This window comes from Mustela putorius, unplaced genomic scaffold, assembly GCF_011764305.1.
Source record: "Mustela putorius furo isolate JIRA1106 unplaced genomic scaffold, ASM1176430v1.1 tig00003896_pilon_pilon_pilon, whole genome shotgun sequence".
NCBI lineage: Eukaryota > Metazoa > Chordata > Mammalia > Carnivora > Mustelidae > Mustela > Mustela putorius.
Genome location: NW_025422045.1, coordinates 2,731,422 through 2,745,804, shown reverse-complemented (window position 1 = coordinate 2,745,804; position 14,383 = coordinate 2,731,422). Strand labels below are relative to the sequence as shown.

The following is a 14,383-nucleotide window of genomic DNA, read 5'->3' as shown; positions in this document are numbered from 1 at the left end:
AAACTAGACAAAAACCTGCCAGCTTTATGGCAATAATTAATATAAACACCAATAGCCATTGTAGGTACAAAATCAGGTGTTGCTGGCTGGCTGTTTGTTTATATTGTATGTTTAAGGCTAATTACCAATGGTGTTATCCAGCCTAACCCATGCAAGTCTATATAACATGTCATGGTAGTGATTTTAGGCAGTTTTTTCCCTCTCCTCCCTCTCTCACCAGCTAGCCTGGTAGGAAATCTGCTTCAACTTATATTTGGCATTTCTTTTCCAGTGGACCCATCAACTTGTGCCAGTACAGGGTCTTCGCGGTGGAGCATGCACTTCGTTGGTCGAACGATCACCTTGCAACCTGGGTCCCCTTGCAATGATTTTAGAGGCTACTGTGATGTTTTCATGCGGTGCAGACTAGTAGATGCTGATGGTCCTCTAGCTAGGCTTAAAAAAGCAATTTTTAGTCCAGAGCTCTATGAAAATATTGCTGAATGGATTGTGGTAAGTATAGTTTTTATTTATAAAGAAAACTTATCTTAACTTTTTTTTTTTGGTAATTTCACCTGGTCAGCAGTCACCAGAGAATAATCACTTCTTTCCTATTTATACTGGAATTAACTTTATCAGTTCAGTTATCCCTGTGTATGATTTTCTTTCAAAGTGGTCAGAAACCCCATATGTATATCTATATCATAGAGTAGATGGTAGATGATGGGGAGTCTTTCTGTTTTACTCTGCTCCCTGGTCTTCTGAGTGGGTTACTTCCTCTTCTGGTTCGTATTATTAGGGCATTTTCCTCAAGTTGTTCTAGAAAGGCTTGTTTGCTTTTTATGTGTCTCCCTTGTCTCAATATGACAGATAGCCAGCTGCAGCTTCTACTTTGCTGAAATAGAAATTGGTGATTTTTCTGCAGTTTTTTTCTGTTTCAATATAATTCCTTGGTTTTTATCTTGTCAGTCATCAGAAATGTTGAACAGCTAAGATCTGATATAGAGGGTTTTGCAGATTTGTTAATGATTACGGATGTTCATCTGGCATAAATCCACTGAACTGTATTATTTTTAAGCTCACATTTCTCCAAGCTGTACAGATGTTGAATTACCTGAAAATTTCTTAAAAGATTGCTGAGAATGACTATCTGAAGTCACTTAAATATTCATGTTTCTAAGTGATTACATTAAAATATCAGTAGGAAATTTGCAAGTGTATATTTGAACGTGTGCTATATGTGGATTGAATGAGTTTGCTTTGGAAATTGACTTAGAACTCAGGTCCTCCTCCCTTCCCCCATTCCCAAATTGTTTCTTACATTTTTTGTGTGTGTTCAGGACTGAAGATGCCTTAAAGGCACAAAAAAAGTCATCTGTGGTTTTTCATCCTTTTCGGTACTCTTGTAATAACATTTGTAATATACAAACTTTGAAATTATCTCCAGTATTAAAATGGTGTTTATTAGGATGCCTGGTGGCTCAGTCCATTAAGCCCCCTGACTCTTGATTTCGTCTCAGGTCATGATCTCAGGGAGGTGAGATGAGCCCCAAGTGGGTTCTGCACTCAGCAGAGAGCCTGCTTCTCTCCTCTCTCTGCCCCCTGTCACACATGCACACACTTGAACGCACTCTCTCAAATAAATAATAAAAAATGATGCTTCTTAAACATATGAAGAATAATACTCCACTTGTTAGAGTGGAGGATTTTTAGATTATATCATGATTATGAGGTAGAAGGATCACTGAACCTGGATTTAGGAAGCCTCGGATTTATTTATTTATTTTTTGGAGAATACTTTTAATTTTCTTTTCCTTTGTTTTGTTTTGTTTTGTTTTGTTTTGTTTTAAGCGCTTTGTCCAAAATGGGGCTTGAATTCATGACTCTAAATCAAGAGTTTGCATTCTCTACCTATTGAACCAGCCAGATTGCTCTAAGAGACCTAGGTTTTAAACCAAAACTGGGTCAATTGACTTAACTTAGGTCTCCTTAAAACATGATATGTTACTCATTTTCTTACTCCTGTGCTTGGTGCATAATAGGTGTTCAAAAAAATATCCATTAAGCTGAAGGTGCCTTTGGCACTGTGGCAAAGATGAAAGAGTATAGGCTTGGGAATTGTGCAAGGATTCATATCATCCTCTGGCATTTGTCAGATATGTGACTTTAAGTAGCTTACCTTTCTTGGTCCTTTACTTCCTTCTTTTCAATTCAGATCCAGACCCCCCACTCCCCCCATTATCTCTGATAAGAGTAAGTTGAGATCTGGTATACTTGTCAACTATAGAAGACAATATTTGAAAAAGTAATCTGATAATGGAGATCTCAGAGGTATGTTCTATTTGAGTGTATGTTGTGCCAGATATTTTAGGTTTTCAAGGTAGTGGATCATATCTAAAAATAATATATATATTTTTTAAATTTTTTATTTTTTATAAACATATATTTTTATCCCCAGGGGTACAGGTCTGTGAATTACCAGGTTAAAAATAATATTTTTTTACTTTTCTCCATTCTCTCTAATTTTGATTCCTTTATTTAGCATATCAAAAGCTCCTTCATTCCTATTTGAAAAATATTTAATGGAAATGATTTTTTTTTCCAGTTTTTTTTTTCTTCTTTTTAAGTGGGCTCCATGCCCAGCATAAGGCCCAACACAGGGTTTGAATTAACAACCCCGAGATCAAAACTTGAAATCAAGAGTCAAATGCTTAACTAACTGAGCCACCCAGATGTCCCTAAAAGCATTTTTAAAACGTTTTTTCATATTTAGATTTGAGGATTTAGTGAAATGCTTCTTAAAATGAATTGGCAATATCAAGTCTTTTCTTGTGTTCTGAAACTGATTAATCAGGCACTTTTGGTTTTATACAAGTTTGCCTTAAGTGAGTGTAGAATGCTTTCATTTTATATCACTGTTGACATTCCCATGCCACTCTTTCAGATAGCATGGTCCATAATGCTTGGAGAGAACCACAAGACTGTTGCTGCATTTGTGGGCATTCCCAGGCCAAACAGTTAAGATAACAAAAATCCAGTTTCTTAGAAGTTATTTATCTGGTTTGTGTTCTGTGCAGAGTTCACTTGCATAGCAGAGTTTATTTTGTTACATGAATGCTTCATGCTCTGGTTTTTCATCATGTCAGGAAAGTGTCCTTCTAGTTAATAAGCTAGATTATTAGGATGCTTTGGTCTAAGATGCTGTGAAAGGAAGGAGGGTTAGTTTCACTGACTTTCCTTTCATACCCTGGCACCTTTACTCCTCAGATTGCGTAGAGTAAGAAGAATCTGAACAGTTTAATACTTTTCAGGGCATGAGTTATTGACTGCTGCTGGTATCATGGAAATGATGTAAGAAAACTACTTTTTTTTTCTGGGAAAAGTTGTTTTTGGTAGTATTTTGAATGTATATACATATCTATATATATTTAAAGATTTTATTTATTTATTTGACAGATAGAGACCAGAAGTGGGCAGAGAGGCAGGCAGGGAGAGAGAGAGGGGAAAGCAGGCTCCTGCGAGCAGAGAGCCTGATGTGGGGCTCGTTCCCAGGACCCTGAGATCATGACCTGAACCAAAGGCAGAGTCCCTAACCCACTGAGCCACCCAGGCACCCCTTTTGAATGTATTTTTTAAAAATATGTTTGCTATATTTGTATCTGGCAAAGAGATAATGATAAACATCCTTTGGATTTATTAAGGAGTCGCCTAGTCCTTTTTTTTTTTTTTTTTTTAAAGATTTTACTTATTTATTTGACAGAGAGAGATCACAAGCAGGCAGAGAGGCAGGCAGAGAGAGAGGAGGAAGCAGGCTCCCCGCTGAGCAGAGAGCCCGATGCGGGGCTCGATCCCAGGACCCTGGGATCATGACCCGAGCCGAAGGCAGCGGCCCAACCCACTGAGCCACCCAGGCGCCCCGGAGTCGCCTAGTCCTTAAAAAGTTTGAAAGCAATTACCAAGAAATCTATAGAGACCTTGCATCCTTATCTCCTTTTTTTAAAAACAGGGTTGAGGGCTTTGGGTAGTTCTTTTTCACTTTCTTCCATAGTTACTGATGTGTTCACATCTTCTATATCTTTTGTATTAGATTTGACATTGTAGAAAATCTTCTTTGACTTTGATTTTTTTTTCAAATTTATCATTGTATTTCTCCATCTTTTTGAGGTTTACTTATGTATTTGAGAGAGACAAAGCATGATTGGGGGAAGGGGCAGAGGGAGGGAGAGAATCTCAAGCAGATTCCACACAAAGTACTGAGCCTGACCGGGGGAGGGGGAGAGTGGGGGGCTTGATTTCACTACCTGAGATCATGATATGAGCTGAAATAAAGAGTAGACATTTAACTGACTAAGGCACCCAGTTGCCCCTCTCCATCTTTTTAAAAGTAATTTCCTGTTATTTTGTTACTTTTTTCTTTTTGTTTAGATTTATCAGTTTTTCTTTTTTTATTATTATTTTGATAAGAATCAATTGTATTTCTCATTTTTAAATTAATTTCTTCTCTCATATTTTGTTGTAACTTTATGAACCTCAGTACTAAGTATCTGTTCTTCTTTATGAAAGATTGAAGCAAGTTTTCCTGAGTGCTTCATAGAACACTAGATGTATGGGTTTGGTAGTCAAATGAATCTGGAAAACATTATATACTGTAGTCCTCTCTTAGATACTTATGAAGAGTATTGTGAGAAGTCCTACAGTAAAAAATCCTTAAATTTCATTTTCCAAACTTACCTGACACTAGAAATCTTTATTCATGTAAGGCTTATTAAACCCTAAATATCGGGACGCCTGGGTGGCTCAGTTGGTTGGATGACTACCTTTGGCTCAGGTCATGATCCCGGGGTACTGAGATCAAGTTCCACATCGGGCTCTCTGCTCAGTAGGGAGCCTGCTTCCCCCTCCCTCTATCTCTGCCTACCTCTCTGCCTACTTGTGATCTCTGTCAAATAAATAAAATCTTAAAAAAAACAACAACCAGTAATTTTTATTACTGGTTGTTCATTAATTAGGGCTTAGACTAATTAATTCAGAATCTCATGGGATGGCGTTTAAGTATCTGGATCTTTTAAAAGCTCCTCAGCTATTTCTGGTGGGCAGCCAGGACTGAGAACCAACCATTTATCTAGAACCAGGGGTCAGCAGAATGGCTTATGAGCCAAATCTAGCCCACTGCCTGTTTTTGTGTGGCTCACAAGCTAAAAATGTTTTCAAGTAGTTGAAGAAATCAAAAGATATTACTGAAATAACATTCCTTTGAAAATTATATCAGTTCAGATTTCAGTGTCCATAAATAATGATTCATTGGAGCATGGCCACACCCATCCATTTACATATTGTCTGTGGCTGCTTTTGTACTTTGAGTAGTTGCAACAGAGACTGGCTCCCCAAATCTAAAATATCTATCTGGCCTTTTAGAGGAAACCTTTTGCCAAACCATAATCTAGAGCATTGGATTTCAAAGTGTGGTCCCCTGACCAGCAGTGTCAGTGTTGTCTGGGAACTTGCTAGAAAGGCAGATTATTGGGCCTCATCGTTGAGCCACTGAGACAGTAGGTGATGGTGCATGCTCAAGTTTGGAAACCATTTTTTTAGTCTCTGCAATGTAATGACTCATTTTTTAAAAGGCTTATGACAGAATTTTCTACTCTGTCATCCTCACATGTTAAAATGGAGGGTGGATGTGGACCTTCATTACGTGGTAGAATAGGCCACATAGCTATCATTTGTGAAACCTGAACACCAAAGATGCAGTATTGTCATAGGGCTTAGCATATGGTAGGGATTCAATATATATTTGCTAGATGAATGTAGCAGATTTCTTAAATGTCATAATGTATATGGAAAAGAATAAAAATTGTGCATATTATCTTAACTTTGAAGCTATAATATCTTCAGGTTTCTCTCAGCGGTATTTTATCCTGCTTGCTCAGGCTGTGATTAAAGTAACTGAGAGATTAGGAGTCAGTTGCTTTCTGCTTGGCAGACTGGTGTGAGGGGTGGCACGTGGGGGTGTTGCAGGATGGAAGAACATTTAGTCAAAGTCTAGACACCAGTATATTCTGAAGGATAGAAGGGAAGCCTTTTGTCCCTGCAGGGTGGCAAAACGAGCATCACCACAAGGAGCTGTGGGCCCAAAAAGGCTTTGTGAGCCATAGGAGGTCTAGAGTCATTTACGGAGAGTGAGTTACCAAACTCTGGAACATTCACTGAAACGATTATCTGGTTGAGTTTTTCTGGAGATTTTTAAAAGATTTTATTTATTTATTTTAGAGAAAGAGTGTGTGCGTGCTCAAGTGCATGCTCATGCACAAGAAGGGGAGAGGGGCAGAGGGAGAGTGAGGCAGAGAAGTGGGCTCTGCACTGAGTGCAGGGCCTGCCACAGGGCTCCATCCCAGGACACCAAGATCATGACCTGAGCTGAAACCAAGAGTCAGGTGTTCAACCCACTGAGCCACCCAGGTGCCCCGTGGGGATGTTTAAAATAAAGTAAAGACTATCCTGTGTCTGGAGAGACTTGAGTGTATGTGTTGCTCCTTTCTCCTCACAGTTTTCTTTTGGGTGATACCTGTTTTATCATTTTATAATCCTATAGGTCCCTTTTGTTTATTTAGATTAGTAAATAAAAAATAATTATAATTAGTACATAATATATTAGACTGGTAAATTTTGACCTTTTAATTTGTAATTTTTACTTTTTTTTTTTCTACTTTGTGTTCTTTTGGCCATGTAAATGACTCTGTTGAATAACGTCTATCTGTTTCCTTTGTAGAATTATTTTCTTAGACTTGATTTAGTGCTTGGTAACTGCAAAGCTATGTCTTAACCTTTTGGTTATCTTCTCTTTGTCTCTTAAATTTCACTCAACACCCTTGTATCCATGAAAGGCGAGAGTTCACGCATAATTTACACTCAATAAATGTTTGTTGAGTAAGTGATGGCTCTCCTTTCTTTGATATTCTAGCAGGTGGACAAATTGTGGTCTTTTCTTTACAGATGAAACACATATTTTTCATTTGTTAGCCTGGTTTGGTATTCTTTCCTCTAATTTTATACTATGTATAATTTCACATTTAACCAATTCTACGATAATTCTCTTTTAAAGGGAACATTAAAAATACCCTTGACCGGGGCGCCTGGGTGGCTCAGTTGGTTAAGCAACTGCCTTCGGCTCAGGTCACGGTCCTGGAGTCCCGGGATCTCGGCCCGCGTCAGGCTCCCAGCTCCATGGGGAGTCTGCTTCTCCCTCTGACCTTCTCACCTCTCATGCTCTCTCTCACTGTCTCTCTCTCAAATAAATAAATAAAAATCTTAAAAAAAAAATACCCTCGACCAAAGTTGGCCATATTTATTTACTACGCTCTCAAATACACCATTGTTTTGTTTGTTTAGTTTTTCTTGCTGTATTCTCACCACTGTGACGTCTCGTTTCCCCACACACTAAACTCAGAGGAGCTGCTGTCGTCACTAAAACATCTCAGGCTGTGGGCTTTTGGGAACATAGTTAATTACCTGGAAAAATTTGGAGGAAGTCCAAGAAAACTGCTAAAAGGAACTGGAAGCCCATTAGGAACTGGATGCCATATTTTAGTAAATGTTTATTGATCTCAACTGGACCTTCAACTTTTGACTTTTGTTTTCTACAGTTATAACCATAACTAAATCCAGGCTTGCTTTCTTCTCTGCTTCTGTTATTCTCATAACTACCTGCATCTTGTATTTAAGATGTCTTAGGTACTAAAAAACTAGTATCAGAGATACCAAAACCACTATTTTTTATATCCTGTCTCTGTTGTGAGAGCCTTGTCACATTATTTGTGTGGGCAATCTAGAAATAACAAATAAGCTCTTTAGAAGTGTTTATAAGAGTCGGTGTTTGCCATAGTGACTCACTGGTAATAACTAGTCCAACAGGTACTTTTTTGTGGGACAGGTACTAATTTGTAGCATATAAATTCAGGGAGCCTGTAGTCCAGTCTGGATTCGAGAAGACAAGCACAGAGAAACATATTTTCATTCCTGCCTGGTGTTTTCATAGAAAATAGGGAAGACCTATTTAGGGAATACCTCTTTAAGGAGGTGATACCAAAACTAAATTCTTTTTTTTTTTTTTTTGTCAGAGAGAGCGAGCACAGGCAGAGGCAGAGGGAGAAGCAGGCTTCCTGCTGAGCAAGGAGCCTGATGTGGGACTCGATCCCAGGATGCCAGGATCATGACTTGAGCCGAAGGCAGCTGCTTAACCAACCGAGCCACCCAGGCATCCCCCAAAACTAAATTCTTAAGGACTAGTAGAAATAGAGTGTACAGATGGATGTTTTATGAATAGGGAGGATCTAAAAAGTCACGTATTTTTTTTTAATTAAAAAGTCTTGTTTTTACTTTTTTTCTTTTTGTAAGTGTGATTATCCTTTTTTTTAATTGGCAAAGTAGTGATTGAAAAATAAGCCACCTTTTCCCCTTGAAGCCCAGTCTTCTCAAGATGATTTTTTTGTATATTCTTTAAAAACCATGTATACTATTACAAGTATTTATTTATTTATTTATTGAAAGAAAGAGAGCATGAGTGGGTGGGAGGGGCAGAGAGATAGAATCTTAAGCAGACTTCACACCCACTGCAGAGTCTGACGTGACACTCGATCTCACAACCCTGAGATTATGATCTGAGCTGAAATTAAGAATTGGATGCCCAAATGACTAGCATCCATATATATACATATACCTATATACATACATGTATGTGTGTGTGTATTTATTTACTTATTTATTTTAAGTCTATTTATTTATCTTAGCACAAGCAGGAAGGGCAGAGGGAGAGGGAGAGAGAATCCCAAGCAGACCCCATGCTGAGTGTAGAGTCCAGCATGGGGCTCGATCTCATGCCCCGAGATCATGACCTTAGCTGAAACCAAGAGCCAGTTATTGAACCAACTGTGCCACCCAGGCACCGCCCCCCCATATGTATGTATGTATGTGTGTGTGTGTGTGTGTATGTGTGTGTTTGTGTATATATATATTTTTTAAGTAGAATCATATGTGTACTTTGCTGTACTTTATTGTGCTCGTTTTATTTTTTTCCTCCCTCCTGCTTAATGGTTTTAGAGATTCTTGGTGGGAAGGTTTTAAAGAAGGGTTTTACAGAGAGGAATGGCGTGGTCAATTCCATATTTTAGGTAGTTGTAACACGGATGACCATGTAGAAGATGGTTTTGAGCAGGGAAGACTAGAGGGAAGGAAATACGTTAGAAAATACAGTGGACTTTAGGAATAGATGTGCATCTCCTGTGGCTAGCATATCATCCTGAAAGTCGGAAAACCACTGATTCTTGGTGCTTATGGATTGGATCGCATTGGAGGTGATACTACAGGATCCCACCTGGGATGAAGTGCCATGTTGGATCCTCTGCTCAGCCGGAAACCTGCTTCTCCCTCTCCCTCCTCTACTACCCCTGCCTGTGTTCCTTCTCTCGCTGTCCCTCTCTCTGTGTCAAATAAATAAATAAAATCTTAAGGAAAAAAAGAAGAAATTAATCTTATATGTGGTATCTGTACACTTCCTGAAGAACAAATGTTCTTCAGAAATTAAAATGTAATATATATATTTTATGTAATATAAAATATTCTAAAATATTTTGCAGTTCTTTCAGTAGAAAAATCTTTTTATTTCTAGATTTATTGGTGGGCAGTATTACTTATGGGAATTGCCCTGATCATGCTAATGGCTGGATTTATTAAGATATGCAGTGTTCATACTCCAAGTAGTAATCCAAAGCTGCCTCCTCCTAAACCTCTTCCAGGTAAGACACTTTGAGCAAGGTATGTTTTTTTTTTTTAATAACTTTGAACTGTTCAGCAGGTAGAATTGAATGATAAATGGGTCTTTTAACAAATTTTATAGTACTTTCTCTTTGAGAATAAGATTAGTAGATGAATTAATTGATTTTTTTTTAATTATTTGATTTTTAAGTATGTTTTTTGTCAGTCCAATCTAGTTTGCTAATGGCTACCAATTTAATGCTAATCTGTCTTGAATCACTAAAAATATTTAGACTTGGACAGTTATATATTTGCCTGATACCTGTTTTCTCTTTTCTTATTTTTGTATTCTAAAATCTTCCCTTCTTTGTTTTTATTATGATTGGCTACTTCAAAATGATTGATTATTCTAATAGCTGTGTTTCTGTTATTGTTTCTATTGTTTGTGCTCTTAAAATGTTTTCTGGCACATAAATTCATTTTCCTGAGGAGTGATGCTTAGGGGGAAATAAAGATAATGGTCTGTGGGAAGGGCTTAGGATGGAGGCTTCAGTCACCAAGAAACCGTGGTTTTTACTCTCCGTCTCTGAAAACAATTTCTGAGGTTTGGGGTCCACCCTTGACCTCTCATGGAGACACAGCATTGGGAGGAGGCTTTCTTTACATTTGCTCCAGGGATTTGGAAAAGAAAAAGGTTAGGAAGCAACTGCTCCAGATGATTTAGTTCCCATCTGTTTGTGCCTCACCTTCCCCAAGCTATTTGTGGCTTCTGTGCTGCCCTCAGAAGTGCCTGTGCCAGAACTGTTCACTCTAGGTGTGGGGCAGACATGGTGCCATAATGGTGGGGGAGAACGAGAGGTAAATGACAGCTGTCCCTCTCCTGCCTCCCATAGACTTCTCATGAAGCCTCTCACCTCAGACCGAGTCTGATACCTTACACAAAGTAGTTTAAAACTAGGGGTTTCTTACAATTTTTCCCTCAACTGTTTGCCTAAATTTACCTGTCGTGGCACAAGAGAGCTCAGTAGTCATGCTTAGGACAGCATCTTGGTGGGAATCAGAGGAAATGTGATTTTGATGTCACTGCTTTTTGTAAATTGACAGTGTGAGCGAGCACCATAGAATTTATATTAATTTCCTAGGGATTTCTGAGGGCCACATGACACTCATTAGATATGTTACCAACTATGATCTCATGCAACATAACAGGTTTTTTTTTTTAACTTGATTTCACTTTAAGCAAATTTTACCTTTAAAAAAAAAAAAAAAAACCAGAAAGAAAACCAACCCTAGCAATTATTGAACCTTCCCAAAAAGCACTTTTACATGAATTGTCATTTAATCCTCACAGATTACATAGACAGGCTGTAGGGGTTCATTATAATCCCTGTTTTACAGACTAGGCATCTCAGTTTCAGAGAGTTTAAGTCATTTGCTCAAAGACTCTGTAATTTATTCCTCATAGATTCTGTCCTCAGAATATGTATTAATCTAATAGTTAATGTCTCTTGAGCACTTGAAACGTGGCGAGTTAACAGTGAGATGTGTTGTAAATACATCTGGGAATGTTGTAAATACAATACTGGGAAGACTTGGTATACAAGAAAGAATGAAATAGTTTATTAATACTTTCTTGTATTGATTACACCTTGAGGTGATGATATTTTGCCTATATCAGATTAAGTGGAATAAAAAAGTTACTAACATTATCTTGCCCATCTTTTTGACCTTTTTCATTATGGCTACCAGAAAATTTAAAATTACATACATGAGTTGTATTTCTGTTGGATAGTGTTGATCTAGAACCTTTCTTATTGAATTGACAGCTTTGTTTTTTAAGATTAAAAAGTGCACAGTAAATCCGTTTTACTTTTGTTCATGATTCGCAGGCACTTTAAAGAGGAGGAGACCTCCACAGCCCATTCAGCAACCCCAGCGTCAGAGGCCCCGGGAGAGTTATCAAATGGGACACATGAGACGTTAACTGCAGCTTTTGCCTTGGTTCTTCCTAGTGCCTACAATGGGAAAACTTCACTCCAAAGAGACACCTATTAAATCATCATCCCCCAACTAAACCCTCACAAATAACAGTCGAAGAAAAAATGGCAAGAGATCATGTCCTCAGACCAGGTGGAATTACTTAAATTTTAAAGCCTGAAAATTCCAATTTGGGGGTGGGGGGGGGGTGGAAAAGGAACCCAATTTTCTTATGGACAGCTCTTTTTAACCTAATGGCACAAAGTCTTAGAATATTATTACGTGCCCCGTGTTCCCTGTTCTTCGTTGCTGCATTTTCTTCACTTGCAGGCAGACTTGGCTCTCGATAAACTTTTATCACAAATTGAAATATATATATATTTTTTTCAACTGCCAATCAAGGCTAGGAGGCTCGACCACCTCAACATTGGAGACATCACTTGCCAATGTACATAACTTGTTATATGCAGACATGTATTTCTTATGTACACTGTACTTCTGTGTGCAATTGTAAACAGAAATTGCAATATGGATGTTTCTTTGTATTATAAAATTTTTCCGCTCTTAATGAAAAATTACTGTTTAATTGACATACTCAGGATAACAGAGAATGGTGGTATTCAGTGGTCCAGGATTCTGTAATGCTTTACACAGGCAGTTTTTGAAGTGAGAATCAATTTACCTTTTTATAATGATGGAGTTGGTTCTGATATTCATCTTGTCTTCATCCAATGGCTGCTGAGAGCACAGGAGTGACTACGCTTAGGAGCACAGTTAAGTGTGCAAACTGGACGTATGCAGCATACTACTTCAGAGTCCGTTCTTACGTAAATGTCTGATTTCTGCTTACTTACTTTAACTTTCTAATTCCAGTTTTGAATTGATAGGTGAAGTTTTAATCACACTTTGGTAGAAATTATGTCAATGAAATGATTTTTTTATTTGTAGCCTGTTATTTGTGTTTTCCATATATCTAAAGTATGCTAATTATGTTTTTGGTTTTCTCTGATACAGAAAAGAAAAGCTGTGTCTTTTATTTTATCAAAGTATTGGAACAGTTTTTTCAGCATACTATCACTGATCATTGGTAACCACTAAAGAAGGATGATTTGTTCAACTAGTAGTTAAAATTGTAGATAGGCCTTCTGACATTTTTTTCCTTAAAATATTTTAACAGCAGTGAAGGTGAAACAGCACAATGTCCCATTCCAAATTTATTTTTTAAACAGATGTAAATAATTGGCTTTTTAAAGAAAGAAAGCAAAAGCATTTAATGTATTAACAGGCTTATTGCTATGCAGGAATGGAAGGGGGCATTACAAAAAGTTTTAAGCTTGTGACGTATTTATTGCTTCTGTTTTCCAACTACATCACTTAAATTAGAAGTAAACAGCTATGATTTTTTCTGGCTTCACATAGGAGGCAAATTTAGGGAACATTGAAAAGATTTGTGTTTTGGCTTATTTTTTCCTTTTTGTTTCTTAAGAGTATAAGGTTTACACAATCATTCTCATAATGTGACGCAAGCCAGCAAGGCCAAAAATGCTAGAGAAAATAATGGGATCTCTTCCTTGTAAACTTGTACAGTATGTGGTGACTTTTTTCAAAATACAGCTTTTTGTACATGATTTAGAGACAAATTTTGTACATGAAACCCCAGATAGACTATAAATAATTCTAAACAGACAAGTAGGTAGATATGTATGTAATTGCTTTTAAATCATTTAAATGCCTTTGTTTTTGGACTGTGCAAAGGTTGGAAGTGGGTTTGCATTTCTAAAATGGTGACTTTTCTTCTGCAAGAGTTCTTAGTAACTTCTTGAGTGTGGTAGACTTTGGAACATGTACATTTTTTGCTTGTAATGTTATCCTGTGGTAGGGTTTTGGCAGGTACACACTGCCCTATTTTATTTTGAGTCTAAGTTAAATGTTTTCTGACAAGAGATACGTGCACTGAACTCTTTCCACTGCAAGTCAAGATGTGGTAAAACAAAAGGATCAAGACAAATGAGATCTAATACTACTGTCAGTTTATGTCCACTGTGTTTTATACAGTATCTTTTTGTTCACTTTGGAAATTTTTACTAAAAATTGCAAAAAATAAAGTATTGTGCAAAGATGTAAGGTTTTTTGAAACTTGAAATGCATTAATAAATAGACTTGATGAAATCAACTTGAAGGTTCCATACTCTTTGAACTCTGAGAACTATCAAAAGGAGCTTCCCGCAAGGCAGCTTTTCCTTACTAAGAGAGAGATGATTAAGCAGAGAGGATGACTCTTTCCATACACATACGGATAGTTTTATTCCAGGTTAGGAGTCCATGAAAAAAATTTATGACTAGGTATCTCTGTATCTACACACAATGATCCTTTAAAAAAACACTCAACTGATCTCAGCTGCTTTACATTACTTCTAATCAATATTCAAAATGTTTAAAAGTCTTTGTCTTGGTAGACGAGCCAAGTCATTTTGGAAACTGTGGTCTTACATATATTTTACAAAGTTTTGAATACTAAGTACCTAATTTATTTTAAAAGCCCATTTTAGTAGTTAGTATGTTTTAAAATTTGGAGCCACCTTTTCCTGTTTCGTCAAATTCATAGCAAATGAGCAGAGAACTGACATTTCAGTCTTAACTAGAAAAAGAAGTACAACCCCAGACTAGTACCCTGCAT

The 14,383-nt window shown here is 37.4% G+C and overlaps 1 protein-coding gene across 1 annotated transcript in view; it reads left to right on the top strand.

Moving 5' to 3' along the window:
* The window catches only part of ADAM10 (ADAM metallopeptidase domain 10), a 135,000-nt gene extending 121,121 nt beyond the window's left edge, over positions 1-13,879 (top strand). The window contains exons 14-16 of the mRNA XM_045067498.1: positions 272-492; positions 9,644-9,770; positions 11,619-13,879. Coding sequence (XP_044923433.1) covers positions 272-492; positions 9,644-9,770; positions 11,619-11,713 — 443 coding nt within the window. The 3' untranslated portion in view covers positions 11,714-13,879. The remainder of the gene's footprint in view (positions 1-271; positions 493-9,643; positions 9,771-11,618) is intronic.
* The last annotated feature ends 504 nt before the right edge of the window (positions 13,880-14,383 follow it).